The 17473-nt window shown below is 53.5% G+C and overlaps 1 protein-coding gene across 6 annotated transcripts; it reads right to left on the bottom strand.

Annotated features, from left to right (window-relative positions):
* Window positions 1-851: 851 nt before the first annotated feature.
* ABCD4 (ATP binding cassette subfamily D member 4) lies at window positions 852-16898 on the bottom strand. 6 transcript variants are annotated; one of them, XM_004739275.3, is made up of 19 exons: window positions 16738-16898; window positions 13438-13556; window positions 13157-13284; window positions 11675-11814; window positions 10327-10443; window positions 9813-9938; window positions 9163-9213; window positions 7462-7556; window positions 7091-7212; window positions 6900-6991; window positions 6660-6749; window positions 4754-4962; window positions 4297-4388; window positions 3749-3785; window positions 3313-3491; window positions 2629-2681; window positions 2274-2350; window positions 1525-1640; window positions 855-1350 (listed from the first exon to the last, which is right to left on the bottom strand). In XM_004739275.3, exons 1-19 carry the CDS (start codon window positions 16773-16775, stop codon window positions 1282-1284), a joined length of 1950 nt encoding a protein of 649 aa, XP_004739332.1. In that variant the 5' UTR covers window positions 16776-16898; the 3' UTR covers window positions 855-1281. The 6 variants fall into 6 exon arrangements, 4 of the variants coding, with proteins under 4 accessions (XP_044928310.1, XP_044928303.1, XP_004739332.1 ...); XM_004739276.3 differs by having other exon boundaries at window positions 856-1350; window positions 3313-3362; window positions 16738-16897; XR_006604445.1 differs by having other exon boundaries at window positions 1331-1350; window positions 2274-2330.
* Window positions 16899-17473: the final 575 nt, after the last annotated feature.

The raw sequence follows: 17473 nt of genomic DNA, 5'->3' as shown, positions 1-17473 counted from the left end.
TGTACAGAGAGCAAAGCCTCAGGCTCAGACTCTCCAGGCACAGTACCAAACTGCAATTTCATAACATCGTTATGAACATGGTTCATTTTTACAGTTACATTCTATTTATATCAAGTAACTTTTAAAAAATCAACTAGGTTTAAAGAGTGAGTTAATTTTAAAAATACTAGCTGAGGGGGGGGGGTGCCTGGATGGCTCAGATGGTTAAGCCTCTGCCTTCAGCTCAGGTCATGATCCCAGGGTCCTGGGACCGAGCCCTATGTCAGGCTAGTCTGTTTCTCCCTCTGCTTGTGTTCTCTCATTCTGTCAAATAAATAAACAAAATCTTAAAAAAAAAAAGGGGGGGGGATTTCACAGTATAAGAAGTACAGAGGTCTGGCAAAAATCATGAGTGTGCTATCCTAACAACACAACTCTGGGCAACATTGTTCTAGAATAAGGGCTTCGGGCTCAGTCACTTTCCATCTCAAGTTTTTGTGCTTTCTGGGTTTTGTCTGTTCCCTCTGGTTGCTGCTGTTTCCTCACAAAGATTATTTTTGAAGGATCTCTGACCTTATTTTAGTTGACTGACAGGAAAGAGATTTATTTTTATTTTTACCTGGGTTAGGACAAGAAAAACAGAATTCCCTAGAGGTTAGGTACAACCCTAAGGTACAACCGGCAAAGGAAAACTATAGGTTTGGAGTGAAGTGAAAAACCAGGCGTAGAATGTTCCAGTACAGTGGAGAGTGCATCTCCCTTCCCCCCAGGCTCCCAAATATAAGTCTGCAGATTCAATTTAAAAGGTCACCTTACAGTGGAAAAGTAAAAGGGAGAAAGCTATAATTTGTAAGAAATGTTTATTTTTTTTTTTTACAAAAAGTTATAAAATTTAAATAGTTGATTAAAGTTTAAAAAAATCTTGTATAAAAATTAAAGGATTTAAAAGATTTCTGGATCTCTTGACTTTAAGCCCAATATTCTTTCCACAATGACCCTACCTTTCTCATAGAGCCTACATTTCAGGTTTTTGTTTAGAAAACACAATCTGAGGTTGTTTTTAAGCAATCGGCACTCCAAGTGCTGGGAGCTCTGGCTGAGGCAGCAGGGGGCGCTCAGGCAGGACAGAGCACCCCACAGAGAGCCACACCCCGGCTGGGCCCTTCTCCCAGGGCTCCCCGAACAGGGCCCGGGAGGTGAGCCAGGGGTCTCCCTTGCCCCACAGGGCCCCCAGTCTCTCCAGGAGAATGCCGATCGGCCCGCGCTGGGCACTTCTTCCCATGGCCAGCCACACCCTTGGCTTCACTCCGCCTTAATTCTGGTCAGTTCCCATCTTCCTTCTCCACAGAGTTTCAGAACCAAGGAGTGATACTGCAAGAGGCCAGCACAGACGCAGATGAGGCTGTGCTGGCCGCACAACAGAAGGCCGTCCCTCCCCTGCCCTCTCCACACCCCGGCTCCCCATTTTGAAGGGCCCCAGGCCCTGCCCAGACCCAGCCTTTGGGCTCTTCCTCCTCCTCAGGCCACTTCCAGGAGCTTGGGTACCTTCTCGAGGCTACGGCGATGCCCCACACTGATGAACGTCATGCCCAGCTGCTGGCCGACGCGGTAGAGCTCGCCCTCCACCTCCTCGGTCAGGGCACTGGTGGCTTCATCAAGCACTGAGGGCAGAATCCGGCAGGAAGAGATCAGCCCTTGGCCCACCTCTGCTGCTTCTCCCACCCCGCTCACCTCCGGCTGGGACCCAGGGCGAGGCTGGCTGAAAGCTGCTCTGGCTCCCAGGAGCCCTGGCACGGGAAGAGAGTGCGGCGGAAGAGCAGAGGGCGAGGCCCCATCCCCTTCCCAGGGGACGAAACCCCCCAGCTTCCCAGGGTCCACGCCAGCATAGCCTAGAACCTCGCAGGCCAGCGCTTCTCAGCTCCCCCAAGGACAAGGACATCAGCCCCTGAAGAAGTTCACACCTGTCGCCCCTCTGCCAGGCACAGCTGGGGGTGCTGCCCACTTATTACGGCAGAGGCTGAGGAGCGTAAGAACGCAAGCCTTCCAGGCCGGCTCCAGCTGCTGCCATGGCAGAATGCTCGAGAACTGGTGGTGTGACCCATCCACAGCTGTACTGGGGACGCCAACCTTGCCGCCACAGGGGCAGAGCCCTGCCACCCTCCCATGCAGGGACAGAGGTGGCTGGCCATGCACAGGGGGCTCTCCAACACGTCTGAATGCCCCGGCAGTGACACACATACACACACACAGAGGCACACAATACTGGGCGTGTGCTTTTCCCGGGCACACCTCACCTGCATACTTGGGCTGTAGGTAGAAGAGCCGGGCAAAGGAGAGCCTCTGCATCTCTCCTGGGGACAGAACGTCGTACCTGAGGAACAGGAAGAAGACCCCCAGAGGAAGGAGGCCGGACCTGGCTCTTGCACAGAATGGGTCTAAGCAAGAAGAGGTTCTTGGGCAGAGAGGCTGGCCCCGGGACAGACGGACATCCCCCTCCCCTTTCAACCACAGGCCAGCCGCGCCGCCCGCGGGAGGTGAGGCCAAAACACTGCTCCCGAGGGCGTGAACATGCCCCTAACGGGCCAAGAAATACCCAGAACCCACTGTGCTGGGGGAGCTGGCTCTGGAGCACCCCGACTCCCTTCTTACCAGTTCCAATCGACCTGCTGGTCCAGACCCTCTGTCCTCGTCACCAGACTGGACTGTAACACACCCAGAGGGAACGCTGCCCGTGAGAGGGCCCACCCCAGCTCCGTCATCCCACCACACACGCCCCGGAGACAGCGAGGGCCCTGTGGCGCACACGCCGTGGCAGGGGCTGTGGGAGCAAGCAGCCCCCCAGAGAGAGGACGATCCCATCAACTATACTGTCTACATCTGCTGGAGCAGGATGACAAGAGAAAGCAGACTTCATCTTATTAACATTTTAAACCTCAATACAGGGTTGCCTGGGTGGCTCAGTCATTAAGCGTCTGCTTCGGCTTAGGTCATGATCCCAGGGTCCTGGGATCAAGCCCGCATCGGGCTCCTACTCAGTGGGAAGCCTGCTTCTCCCTTTCCTACTCCCCTTGCTTGTGTTCGCTCTCCCCCTGTTTCTCTGTCAAATAAAATCTTTTAATAAATAAATAAATAATTAAACTCAATATAGACAACGCACCCCCCGTTGCCTGTCCCTGGCCAACTGCTCCTATCACCACTTTCTACTCCCACTCCCACGGTCCAGGCTCAAACCGTCAGTGCTGGGCCCCGGGCACTATGCCGGCTCTGCTGGACCAGCTCTTGTGGTCAGTGCTACCAGGTGGGTCTGGCCTCGAGGTCCCTGCCTGCACTCACCAGGCCTGCCAACTCCAAGAACCTCAGGATCCGCTCATCATCAGTAGAACCTGCCAAACAGAGAAGCTTCTTCAAGAAGTCAGCTCCCTCTGGGCAGCCAGAAGAGACATCATGGAAGGGGGCAGGGGTGGGGACACCAGAATCTGGGCTAAGGCTCCGCAGGGTGAGGGTTACAGCCCCTAATACATAAGGGAAGGGCCAGGCGAAGGAAGAAGTCCCTTCCCTCCTCAAGTGCGTGTCTCTCCTCAAGGAGGGGAAGACAGAACAAGACGAGGTCAGGGTACAGCTCCCAAACAGTAAACACTTGAAGGAGGAGAAAACAACCTGAAACCAGCAGCCTTGCTGGAGCCTCTGCCAAAAGGCATCAGCGAGGCCCCAGCCAGGCAGAGCAGGGACGATTTAAATGGGAGAAGGCGCCCAGGGAGGGCCGGCTCACCCGAGTCTGGGTAGATTTCCTTCAGCGGGTAGATCACCTGATAAAACAAAACCGCACAGGCCTAAGATGAGGGCCTGTGAGAGGGGGCTGCTGTACACAGCCTATCCTCCCCCGGCAACAGCCTCAGCAACTGCCAGGGGCCAGGCGCCTCTCCACCTGAGGATGGGGAGCGACACCCACACCAAGGGCCAGCGGGGGAGTCTGGGGCAGCAGACAGCGGGGCAGGGTCACTGCAACCTTCAGATGTGTGTCTGAGGGGAAAGAGTCTGTGAGCCTCCGAAGGCCACGGCCTCCAGAATCCAGCATGGCGGTCAACAAATGTATGTGATATTTGGTTTCGGCCCCCACAGACTAACCTGCCCCCAGGAGCTGCTCTAACTACGGGGGCCCAATCCTCAGGGAGGAATAAAGCGTTCTTAGAACCAGGGAGTTCCTGGGCAGGAGCCGTTCAATGCCCCACCTTCTGCCCTATAACTTTCTAGAGCTGAGACCTGTCACACTGCCAGAAGTCTCCATTAGGGTGGAGGTAGGAGTGGCCCCAGGCTGACCTGTTCCCGAAGGGTCCCGTCAGTGAAGAATGGCTTTTGTGGCAGGAACAGCACCCCATGGGGTCCGAAGTCCGTCAGCATCTGCACCGAGCCTGCAGAACCCACAGAAACCTCCACTCTGAGATCTCCCAGAGAAAGTAACTGTCTCTCATTTCCTTTCCCTAACAAAAAGGCCTGGATTTTGGGGTGCCTGGGTGGCTCAGTTGTTAAGCATCTGTCTTCAGCTCAGGTCACGGTCCCAGGGTCCTGGGATCGAGCCCCACATCAGGCTCCCTGCTCAGCGAGAAGCCTGCTTCTCCCTCTCCTACTCCCCCTGCTTGTGTTCCTTCTCTTCCTGTCTCTGTCAAATAAATAAAATCTTTAAAAAAAAAAAAAAAGAAAAAAAAAGGCCTAGAGGTCTATACACACGCAGCGCACACATACACCCGCATCCCACCAGGCCAAGGCTGGCTCTCACCCCTTGTGCTTGCCCAGAGGCCGCCAAGAACCCGGAGCAAGGAGGTCTTGCCCGTGCCCGTGTTGCCCGTGATGAGCAGGCTCTGCCCCTCGGAGATCTTCAGGCTCAGATCCTTGATTAAGGGCTTGTTAGAGGCCGGGGCGCAGATGGAGACCCGCTCAAGGAGGAAAGCTGTGTCCGCTGGCTCTGCGACTGGCCACTCCGGGGCCCTGCGGTCAGAAGACAAGGGGAGAGAAGTAGTCAGTCCTGCAGAGGGCAGGGTCTTCTCCTTGAGGGGGGGGCTTCACCTCTGGACAGAGGAGTTGTTATGGGCTAAACTGTGTTCTCAAAATCACGGGCTGAAGTCTCAACCCCCAGTACCCCAGAACATAACTGCAGCTGAAGAGAAGGTATTAAACAAATGATTACGTTAAAGTGAGGCCATCAGGGTAGAGCTCTAATCCAATATGCTGACGGCCTTCTAAGAAGAGACACACCAGGCATGCTCGTGCAGAGAAAGTGCCAGAAAAGGACACAGCGGAAAGACAGGAGAGAGGCCTCAGGAGAAACCAACCCAACCAGCACCTTGATCTTGGACTTGCAGCATCCAGAACTGTGAGAAAATAAATGTCTTGTGTGAGCCACCCAGCTTGGGGAATCTTGCTACGGCAGCCCGGGCACACGAACACAGAAGGAGGGCTGAGGGCGCCTAGTCTGTGCCAGGCTGCACAAAGCCCCGCCACGACTGATCTTAATCCGCTTTAACACCCATGGATCACAAACAACATCCCCACTTGGCAGATGAAGAAACCAAGTCAGGCGGCTAAGTAACTCACTCGGGGTCACGGAGCTGAAACTCTAGCTTTAACCCTGGGGGGTTTGCACAGCGCGTGTGACCAGTGGCTACGACAGGACGGGCGTGGTGGTCGTAAAGGGACCTGGAGTTTGGCTCTGCACAGACGCCCCTCTCCCCCGGAGAACAGCACCTCCGGTGTCACTGCGCCACCTCCTCAGCCCCAGGCCCACAGCCACAGGAAGGCTGAATTCTAAACGGGGGCAAGAGTTCAGACTTTAGTCCCTCAGAAGGCAGTTGCGTGTAGGCCCTGGAACTCAGGCTGTTTCCGTTTTTTAAAGCTCACTTGGTGGCCACTGTCCAAACACTTTCCATGGACTGTGACAGTTATGCCTCACAATCACCTGAGAGGAAGGTTCCATTACTGTTCCCCTCACAGAGATGAAGAAACTGAGACACAGAACAGCTGAGTAATTAGTGAGCAAGAAAGTGAGGACACGAAACAACCTTCAGTGCCCAGGAAGGTCAGAAACCTCACAATGCATCAAGGAGGCACAAGTAGAGGGGCGCCTGGGTGGCTCAGTCAGTTGAGCGTCTGCCTTCGGCTCGGGTCATGATCTCAGGGTCCTGGGATCGAGCCCCCCATCGGGCTCCCTGCTCACCAAGCCTGCTTCTCCCTCTGCCTCTGCCACTCCCCTCCACTCATGTTCTCTCTCTATATATATCAAATAAATAAATAAATACAATCTCAAAAAAAAAAAAAAAAAAAAAAAAAGAAAGGAGACACAAGATACATGTGGAGGTGAGCGAGGCCTGGGGAACAGAGAACAGGCAGGCCCGGAGGAAAGGGGCAGGCGGCAGGGCTCAGTGGGAGGGAGACCACTCAGATTTCTGTTTTGTCATCTCGTGCCCAGGCAGGAGCGTGCGCCGGGCTTCCCGCAGCTGGAGGAAGGCGTAAATGACCACAACAGATGCCAGAACAGCCCCACTGCCTGCAGACACCACAGCGTGACTGTCACCACACAGACACGCCTGGCAAGGGCTCCGCCGCCCGGCCAGGGAAGGGCAGGACTTCAGGCCGAAGCCAAGCTGGGCACACGCACCATGGCACCGCCCTGCCCGCCTGGCGCCCACCTGTCTGTGTCCCACTCGCTCTCGTCCGGGATCTCGCCAGCCCGCGACCTCAGGGACATGTCCAGCAGGGTCTCCTGAAGCTCCCCGATCCTGGACAAGTGAAAACCCGAGGTGGGTCTGGGGGCCCAGGGGAATGCGGTCTTCCTTCCCTCACATCCTCTGGCACATGGCCTTTCTGTCCCTTCTCTCATTCAGCTCTTCCTCCCAGGGGCGCCCGCTCTGCTCAGGACGCAGCCTCACCTGTGTGTGTAACCAGCCACATCGGAGAGCGTGCTGGAGAGGTCGATGAGCCCGCTGAAGCAGCTGATGAGGTAAATGCACACGAAGGCGTTCTGTACAGCACAGCGAGCCGTGAGCACCGGCCTGGACACCGAGGCCCCGGACGCTGGGCAGAGGGGACGGCGTGAGGGGTGCCCGGGAGGGAGCCTCACCTTGCTGACCAGAGTGCTGAGCTCCGTGGGGCTCAGGTCTCCGTAGACCCCACTGAAAATAGGGATGGCGATCACAACATAACTCAGGATGCTGCCCAGATAGTCGAAGGTGTTGACGCCGACTGCAGGGGACAGAAACACCGAGGTTAGAGACCCGGGAACCACTTATGCACTCTGAGGGAAGACGCCACCAGACAGGACCAAGCTAGTCCCTGAGGCCTCGTTCTCCCGAGGACGCTCCTGGCAAAGGCAGTGGCTCCCCGTGGTTAATCCCTTCATGCCAGCAAACTGCTTAGTGCAGAGAGAAAGCGGGGGAAGGGAAGGCTATCCCGTTCCTGGGGTTCCTGCCTCCCCGGGCTCTGTCCACCTACTGTACAGCCAGAGCTCCTTGGACATCAGCTCCCGCTGGGTCTGAAGGAGTCTCTGCAGCCTGCGGTCTGTCCTCATGTGCTCCACATGCCCAGCCCTGACGAGGAAGGCTGGGATGTCGATGGGGCCCGCAAAGCCTCATCCAGGCTCGGGGGGACCCTCCGGCCCTCACCACACTCTCCTCTGGGGACCAAGCCCATCCAAGTGGTCTTCATCTCAGACCCTTTCTGCCACGAGCCTCCATTCACTGCTTTACTTCCTCAGCACAGTATTGTCTGGGGAAAGAACATGAACTCTAGACTGGGCAGGCCCGGCTCAAACCCTGGCTCTGGCCAACTGCCAGCTGGGTGACACTGATTAGTGCCTTAAGCCTCGGAGTCTCAGTGTCTTGTTCTGTAAAATGGGAGTGATCATACCTACAAAATAAGTTAGAGAATTTCTTTTTTTAAGATTTTATTTATTTATTTGACAGAGATCACAAGTAGGCAGGGAGGAGGAAGCAGGCTCCCTGCTGAGCAGAGAGCCCGATGCGGGGCTCGATCCCAGGACCCTGGGATCATGACCTGAGCTGAAGGCAGAGGCTTTAACCCACTGAAACACCCAGGTACCCCAGTTAGAGAATTTCTAAGTAGAAAGTTCCAGACAGAAGAGGGGCCCTTAGTAAGTAACAGCTGTTGTTACTCAGCAGCTACACCCGGTGCAGTTGCTCGGTGGCAGGCTCTGTGCTGGTTAGCCAGTGAGATAAACAAAGGGATGAAACAGTTCCTGTCCCTGAGCTACCAGGTTGGGGGACAGGCAGAAGCACTGCATTCTGTACCTGGCACCTGGAAAATGCCAGAGGGACAGAGAAGCCACAGAAGAACCCATCTGGACTCCAAGAGTCAACCTGCTTTCCCCAGAGCCCAGAACTTCATGAGAGGCTGCAAAAATCCAAAAGCACTTGGCACAGCCCCAGCCCGACGGCAACACAACCAAAGCCCACCTCAGAGTCTTAGTATGCTTGGCGCCCCCAAGTGGCGGCAGCTGCAAACTGCAGCAAAGACAGACCAGGGCAAAGGTCCCAGGGCTATTAGCTCCAGGTGATCCAACAGCCGCTTCCACTCCTTCAACACACACCTCTGGGGCCTGAGTTCTCTCTCTGGGGCCTAACGATGACTCCAGAGGCCTCACAGAAGGCAGGGCCCTGGGACCTACCCTGACACCCTGAGGGAAGGAATGAGATTTCACAAGGTTGCTGTTAGATCAGATACTTCGTTCTGCTTGGACAGTGTTAGTGGGGAGCGAGTCTCCTGATCTCCTGAGGCCTCCTTTCCCTCCCATCCTGCAGAGACAAAGGAGCAGTCTTTGAGACTCTGACTGGCCATCAGGCACTGGCAGAAAGCCGTTTTACAGAAGGAAAAGTGAGGCAGAGGCAATGCCTTATAGTCATCACCAAGACAGGAAGCATTCACTCGTTTCATTCTTGGAACAAATTTACGCCCCCTCCTGGGCCACTAGAAGGAACAAGCAGCTTCAGAAGCAAATCCCTGGATCTAAGGATGAGGCAGACAAGGACAGGGAGAGACACGGGGTGGGGGTCACAGCCAAGTGCAAGGATGCTCAGCCCCACGGCTCTGGGACGGTGGGAGGGCCGGACAACGGGTCCTTCCTTTCCTGTCATCTCCACTATCAGCTCCGATGCGGCAGAAGGAAAGCCGACTCACCTGAAAAAGGCAGCAGGCTCAGCGTTCACCCGGATCTGCATGTGCTTGAACCTGGGCAGGCCAAAGGGAAACGTGTGCTGGGGACGGGCAGTGCTGGCCCCTCTCCTTTCGGAGGCCTGGACCACGACCTCCAGACCTGACTCCACCTCGAAAAGGCCCAGCCCTTCCCCGAGCTGTCGCAGGGCTGGAATCCCAGGGCCTGGGTGGGGTGGCAGGAGCTGTGCAGACAGGGGAACGCCTCACCTCCCCCGAGGACAGGTGCATTCCTGCCCACACCACCTCCTCCCAGGGCCCAACCTGAAGCAGGAGGCCAACAAGCACAGCGCAGGCGCTGGATCTATTGGCTGAGCCATGACAGGGAGATTGAAACAGAAGCACAGGAGAAGGCCAAGGGACGATAATAGCCAACCAGACACAGTTCTATCTCACCTAGAATCTCAGTAATGCTCCTCACAATCCCCTCTGTGGACAGTAGTACAATCCCCATTTTAAAGACGGGAAAACTAAAGTTAGTGAGGTTCAAGACCTCACCCAAGAGCACATGCCTAGCGATGAGCGTGGGCTGGGATTCGAATGAGGCAATTTTACTCCAGACCCCCATTCCTTAACCATGATGCTCAACCCAGAAACCTCAAGCAAGGGGAACATACCTAAAATCCCCCTCCAGCTTCTCCTGCTGCACCAGCTGTGCCACGATGGGCCCCATCAACATTTTGTTCACCAGGGTTCCCAGGATGAAATACCCGAAGATGCTCACAGGCCCGAGCCAGCCCGTGCTGGAAGGCAGAGAGGGGAGCGTGGGGGTGTCACACACGGTCGCAGGCCTCAGCCCTGATTCCTGTTCACTTTCAAGCAGTCCTCGTCCAATTTCAGGCAGCAGTCCTGTGGGACCTCTGCTCCTGTATGGGGGCAGCTGGCACCTGGTCTAGGTTGTCAGGGTCCCAGAACCCCTGTGACACTGAAATGCCCCATGTCCAAAGGGAGGGGAGCGGCCTGAGCACAGGACAGAGGAAGCCTTCCTGGGCTGCAGGTGGGAGGAAGAGAGACCAGCCTCTTCTGGACCCTGACCTGGGGGAGGGGAGTGGGTGGGTGAGGGACCTGGGGCCGGGTGCGGGGGAGAAACATCTGGCCGGGGTGGTGCAGGGGCGAGGGGAGAGGCTTCACCTTTGGAAGCACTGGTAGGTGTAGTAGATGAGAGTGAAGGGGGAGATGAGGAGCTTGCTCGCCATGCTGCTGAGCTGCCGGCAGAAGCGTTCCACGTCCTGGCTGATGCGCTGGTCCCTGCACACAACACAGAGCAACTGGACCGGCAGCGGGGCGGGGGGCGGCGAGAGCGGAGAGGTTACCTCTTACTCTGACCTTGCCTTTCGGTGCTGTTAGCTACGACCCCAGGGGGAGATGGACTCAGACAAGCACTGGTTTTCCTACAGGCACTAAGGCCTTCAGGAGCTTTAAACAACCCTGAAGAGTTGTTTCTTGGGGCACCTCAGTTTACCCTCAGGAAAAGTAGCAAATGAAAGGGCCAGTACCCAGGGGTCCCAAGCCTGTTCTGAGTAGCACCCGAGAAAGACCGGAGTTAAAGAGCAGAGTTTCTGGATGAGCAGGAAAGCCGTCCCTCTCTCCAGCTCCTCCCAATCTCTTCTGCGAGCCTGGGTCTGCCCCCCGGTTTAGCTATCTGGCTGCAGAAGCTTCATAGGGGTTGAGTCATGGAGGAGCCCAGAAGAGAAAGATAAGAGGCAACAGGAATCCCCAGCATCTTTGCGGCAAAGCTCAGCTTAAGCTGACGAAAGGTCACGCCAGGCAAAAAAGGGCCTAGGGGTGGTGAGTGGAGAGGGAATGTCTGTGAGGAGAGACTCCCTTGTGTCCCACTGCACCACGGCACCACAGGGGCCACACTGACTCCCATTTCCAATGAGAGTCATGACCTTGGACAAGTCATTTGCATTTTCTGGCCCTCGGTTTCCTCGCCTGTAAAACACCCAGCGCTGACTGACACCGGGACACTCGCCACATGCCAGGCGCTGCGCAGGTGCACTGCGTGAATATCCTTTGAGGTATTCTTGAGATAGGAACCATCATCCCCATTTTCCAGAAAGGGAAACTGAGGCTCCATGAACGGAGGCCTATCAACCGGGAGGTGAAAGAATGAAGGTCTGAGTCTTACACTGAGCCCAGGGCAGCAATAATTTTGTACTGCTGCAAATCCAAGGGCTGGTTTGCTAGCAAGGACACTTTCTTTGGAGAGAAACCCGCAGCAGAGGTTGGGAAGCGCAGGATATAAAATGGACAAAAGGGAGCCGTCCTATCTTTTAATTCCCTATTCTCAGCCCTGCAGCTGCTCGGGGGTGCCTCCATCCGGCTGTAGGCCCCTTGAGATCATCCCCTATGGTGCTTATCAACATTTGCGGAGACCTGGGGATGATCTCAAGGGGCCTGTGGCAGGAACTCTCCAGGGCCGAACCAGACCCACAGAACCCTGCGGAGGGCCCGGAGGCCGGAGAGGGGCGCCTACGGGTTATCGACGTCATCCCGCAGCACGTTGAGGGTGTAGTACACGCGGCCTCGGAAGTAGAAGCGGTGAAGGTGCTCGGTGAGGTCCTTCCTCCAGCTCACGTACAGCAGGTTGCAGGTGAACTGGTCAAAGCTCTTCAGCTGCGCAGTGGGGGAAGCGAGAGGAAGTGAGAGAGCAGGAGGGACGGCTTCTGCTCATCTCAGCGAGGAGCCCAGGGCTCACTAAGAGAGCATCTGCCGGCTGGCCCCGGCCCATCCCGATTAGTCTCTGTCCACTCAGCACTTCTGCCGTGTTAAAGTGTCAAGTCAGGGGATTCTCCCCTCCCCCCTCCGGCCCATGCTCTTTCCTTCACCAAGCACAGGCCTCTGGCCCCTTTCTATTGTACGGTCTCATCCTGAGAGCCAGTGAGCTTCTGGAAATTGGGGATGATATCTTTTGTTTTTTTTTTTAAAGATTTTATTTATTTATTTGACAGACAGAGATCACAAGTAGGCAGAGAGGCAGGCGGGGCAGGGGGCAGGCTCTCGCCAAGCAGTGAGCCCGATGCAGGACTCGATCCCAGGACCCTGAGATCATGACCTGAGCCGAAGGCAGAGGCTTAACCCACTGAGCCACCCAGGCGCCCCGGGGATGATATCTTCTATGTCATCTATGTTCTCACTTTTCTTTTCCCCAAAACTTGGAAGGGAGCTCTGTATACTTAGGGATTCACTGCCAGAAGACCCAGCCAGACTGTCTAAGTGTGATGAGAAGGGGCTTCCCCGAGAAAACAGGCAGCACAGGCAGACAGAGCATCAGGCTCGAGTCCAAGCGGAGACCTGACTCCTCGTTCAGCACTGATGAAGCGCCTACATGCTAAGTCTGAGGCAATGACAATGAGCTCAGCCTAGCAAGGAAACAATTACAGGGTGTGAGGAGTGTTACAGCAGAGGCTAACTCCAAGTATTAGCGAAGCAGAGAAGAGGGCAGGTGGAGGAGCCCGGGAGAAGGTGAAGGAGGACTGGAAGGAGGTGACGACAGCAGAACCTGGACAAGTGAGCAGGCATTAACCGCGTGAATGAGGGTGGGGACGGAGGCCATGTTGCAGGAAAGCAGCGGGTGCCGAGGCTGGGAGGTATGACACAGCGCCAGGCTGAACCACGGCCTTGGCCCCATGGAGAAGCAATAGCCCCCTGGCTGCTGATCCTAGTTTTCAAATGCTCAGAGTTCCCTGAAGCAAGAATAATGGGACTGGAAGGGACAAGGTCATTTCTGCTAAATGCTGACCAGAACGTCATGGCCTAGTCCTGGGAGCTTGAAACATCCCAGGAATTGGGCCCAACAGCAAGATCAATGCCCTGCACAGGGTTTTGACCTTTAGTTCCCAGAAAGGGAGGGAACACACCCCACAGCCTGCTTCCTGCTTCCTGGTGGCTAAGTCCGAGTCGGCATCGTGCTCATGCTAGGTTGGAGAGGAAGACAAACGCAGGGAGAAGACCTTACCATGGAGTTGAGAACGATGAGCACCACAGCCAGGAAGGTCAGGCTCTTAAACCCATCCAAGTCTTTGTTTCCCAGGACCCCATAGTACTGACTGGGGATCAAGCCGACCTGGTAGATCACCAGTTGTTCTGGGGTGGGGAGAGGGGTTCGAAGTCAGTGACGAAGGGGGAGAAAATGAAGAGAGAGGCTTCCCCTTGAGTCCTCGCCTTATGAACTCCCCAGAAAGAAGGGATCCCAAACCAGGGCTGCCCTACCCTGATAGCCTGGGCTCGCTCACTCACTCAGTAGGGTGACGCACAACAGGGTCAGGAACATCAAGGCATTCTGTGATGACCAGGAGGGAAACAAAACCTTCTGTATTTGTAGGAACCGCTGGAGAAACTGCAGATCTAACCTGGGCCTGAAGAAGAGATGCGGGAGAAGCTGAGTGAGCCCTATGAGGGCAGTGAAGCCTTAGAGAGCAGTTAGCAGGTTGACCTACATCATTCTGGGGAGGGATCCAGCCCGTGCAGGATGCATGGCCTCCCGATGCTGAAGGCGGTAGGCCTGGAACAGACCCGGGAGAGAAGGGAATTTCTCTAAGCTGGTAAATGCTGTAAACGGTCATTTACCAAAAATCGACAGCAAAGAAGCATAGTTAATGAAGAAACTTTAGCCACATCCTCTTTATGGTCACAAATAGGACGAGAAAGCCCATCAAGGATTTTAAGGTCCTGGCTGAATCAATAAAGCAAGAAAAATAAATGAGGTAAAAGAATTAAAAGGGGAGAGATTAAATTGTCTTTATTTGCAGATAATGTGATCATTTACACAGCGAACAGCAGATCAATAGACAAAGGATGGGAATAAAAGGAGTTCAGCCAGATATAAGGTTAACATAACAAATATCAATAGTGTTCTATATCAACAATAACCAACTTGAAAATACAAAGAAAATAAGATGATTAAAACAATGGTAAAATATCCAGGAATTAACTTTTAAAAATAATTTGCAAGACATTTTTTTAAGTAGGCCCCCACACCCACCATGGAGCCCAACGTGGGGCTTGAGCTCACAATCCTGAGATCAAGGGCCAGAGGCTTAACCCACTGAGCCAACCGGGTGCCCCACATTTTTTTTTAAGATTTTACTTTTAGGGGCCTTGGATGGCTAAGTCAGCTAAGCCTCCAACTCTTGATTTCAGCTCAGGTCATGAGATCCATCGATCTATCTATATATTTAGTATATGTATATTTTAAAGGTTTTATGTATTTATGAGAGAGAGTGAAAGAACAAGTGAGGGGATGGGCAGAGGGAGAGGCAGACTCCTCGTGCCCAGCAGGGGGCCTGACACAGGCTCTCTCCACCCATGATGCGGTTCGAACTCACAACCCCGAGATCCAGAGTTGCTAGCTCTACTGACTGAGCCAGCCAGTCCGCCCAGGATAACACATTTTAGAAGAAAAACAAAAGTTCTATTATAAGATGCAAAAGAAGACCTAAAAAGACAGAGCTGGCATGACTTAACATTATAAAGACCTCATTTCTAACAAAAATAGTCTATAAGAAAAAAGCAGAGCTTCTCTGAGGAACTTTATATGAAAATATAAAGTCCCATGAGTAGCTGAGGGCAACTGTAAAGAATGGGAAAGGAGGAATCGGAAACACAAACCCTCCATTGGAGCGCCTGGTGGCTCAGTCGGTTGGGCATCCAACTCTTGATTTCAGCTCAGGTCGTGACCTCAGGGTCATGAGACTGAATCCACTGTCAGGCTCCGTGCTGAGCATGGAGCCTGCTTAAGATTCTCTCTCTCCCTTTCCCTCTGCTCCCGACCTCATGTGTGCGCACATGCCCTTCTCTCTCTCTCTCTCTCTCCCCCCAAAAAAAGATAAATCATATTGCAGAGCTGTGGTTTAAATACAGAAACAAAAAGACCAAATGGAACAGAGACCAAAAGAAAAAACAGACCTATGTTTACATGGGCACATGAAAGAGGTTATATCACAAGATAGGTGACAGTAATAAGAATAGTTGTCAATACTTATTAAGCACATACTATGTGCCCAGTACTGTTCAACATGTGTTTTACATGTTTTAATTCATTTGGCTGTCACAACCCTAAGAGATGGAGACTATATCCTATTTTATGGATAAGGAACTGAAGCAAAAGAGGTTAAGTAACTTGCCCTGTCACCCACCTTGTAAGTGGGAGCCTCAGGGTTTGGACAAAGGCAGCCTAGCTCCAAGGATCTGAGCTCTTAATGATGCTTCACAGGCTCTCCAATTTTTAATTATTAGTTCATTAGTTTTTGGTTGAAAATGGTGAAGGAAAATTACCTCAAATCACTTAGAAAGATAAAATTTTAAAAACCCAAATGGATTAAAAATCTAAGTGTGAAATTCTATTTAGTTAATAGAAGGAAATGCAGGGGCGCCTGGGTGGCTCAGTGGGTTAAGCCTCTGCCTTTGGCTCAGGTCATGATCTCAGGATCCTGGGATCGAGCCCCGCATCGGGCTCTCTGCTCGGCAGGGAGCCTGCTTCCCTCTCTGTCTCTCTGCCTGCCTCTCTGCCTACTTGTGATCTCACTCTGTCAAATAAATAAATAAAATCTTTAAAATCTAGGGCATATGAAGAATTCCTGCAAGTCAGGAAGACAGGAAATCCACGGAGAGTGGTAAAAGAATACAAACAGGTAATTCAGAAAAGGGGAAACCCAAATGCTTAATACATGAAAACACAACGGGATGCCATTTTACAACTCATCAGACTGATAAAAACAGCAGAAAACCGAACAATACCAAACATTCCTGGAATGTGGGGAAGCCAGAACCTTTATGCAATGCTGTTGGGAAGTATAAACTCAAGATGACCTTTCCAGAAAACAATTCCGCAGAATTAGGTACGACCTAGCATCCTACCTTGGGGTGGATAATCCAGAAAAATATTACTCATATTCACAAGGAGACAAGCGCCAGCATATTTGTGGTGGTTAAAAACTGGAAGCAACCTCAGTGTCCATCACTAGGGGAATGTATAAGTAAGTGCGATCCAAAGTACATAGGGTAGTACCAAGCAGCCCTCAGAAACAGAAACTAGATTACTACTGAATGCATGCTCTCAAAAACACAACGTTGAGTAATAAGGTGTTTTTTTTTTTTTAATCACAGCATACTATCATTTATAGGTATTCAAAACCCACAATCTATCTTTCAAGGTAACAGACACGCAAACTTAAGTAAACTGGGCTGTACACTCGTGGGAGTCTGAGAACGGGGGAGCAACGGGTTGAGAATAAGGAACGAAGAGAGGAAGACAATGATGTAGAGCACAAGAGGGGCCCTGCGCTGGATCACAGCGTGCCAAATGAGGACGATTAACTCAATTCTGTGCACTTGGAGGTTCTCCGGGGGGGGATGGAAAAGCCAGTTCCAAGGGAGAAGATCCCACAGCCAGAGTGCTGGGGGCGGCCTCGGGTCGCGCGGGAGGCTGGGCGCCCCTTCCCGAGCTCCTCTTTTCGCGGGGGCGGGGGCTCTTCAAGCCACACACCCCCAGGGAAGGCACCCAAGGGCCCGGCTCGCCTCCCCAGCCGCCCTGCTCACCTGGCGCCAGCCCCGGTCGCCGTTCCCGGGACCGCCATGGGACAACTTCCACCCTCCTCCGGAGGACCGCTGCCCCGGACTCCGTTGCGGGAAGAGTCCAAAGAGCACTGGGTTGGCCGAAGAGGGGCGGGCCCACGACGACCACAGAGACGGGCGGCTAGAGAGGAAGGCGCCGGTCTACGAAGCCACTCCCGGAAGCGACCCACCCCTCGAAAAGAACCAGAGAGTGCTGAGTGTTACATTCTGTCGACCCTGCGCCTACAGCGCCCACTGCTGGATCGAGGAGGTTTCCTTTTTGACAAGAACAGCGGAGAAAAATGGGATTATTTTAGGACAAGTATTTCAGATGCGGAATGTAGATGTTTTATACATTCTCCCACAGAAGCCACCGTGATCTTTTACCAACATAAATCAGGCTTCCGGATTGCAGGTAGAATAAAGTCCAAATGTTTCCATGGCATAAGTGATGGCGCCTTTCCCTTAAATTTTCATGGAGTGGCCATTGTTTCCGTCTCAGGGTCTTTGCAAGTGCAGTAGTCTTGGCCGGGAGCTCTTCCATGGATGGCTTGTTCTCAAAATTAGTTCCAGTGTCACCTGGTCGCCCAACCTAGAAGATGCCATCCTGCCCGCATCATTCCCGATTGTATTACACTTTGTTTAAAAATAATCTACACCCAGCGTGAAGCTCGAACTCAGGACCCCAAGATCAAGAGTTGCATGCTGGGGCACCTGGGTG

Source organism: Mustela putorius, unplaced genomic scaffold (genome assembly GCF_011764305.1).
Source record: "Mustela putorius furo isolate JIRA1106 unplaced genomic scaffold, ASM1176430v1.1 tig00000129_pilon_pilon_pilon, whole genome shotgun sequence".
NCBI lineage: Eukaryota > Metazoa > Chordata > Mammalia > Carnivora > Mustelidae > Mustela > Mustela putorius.
This window is presented reverse-complemented; position numbering and strand designations above follow the sequence as displayed.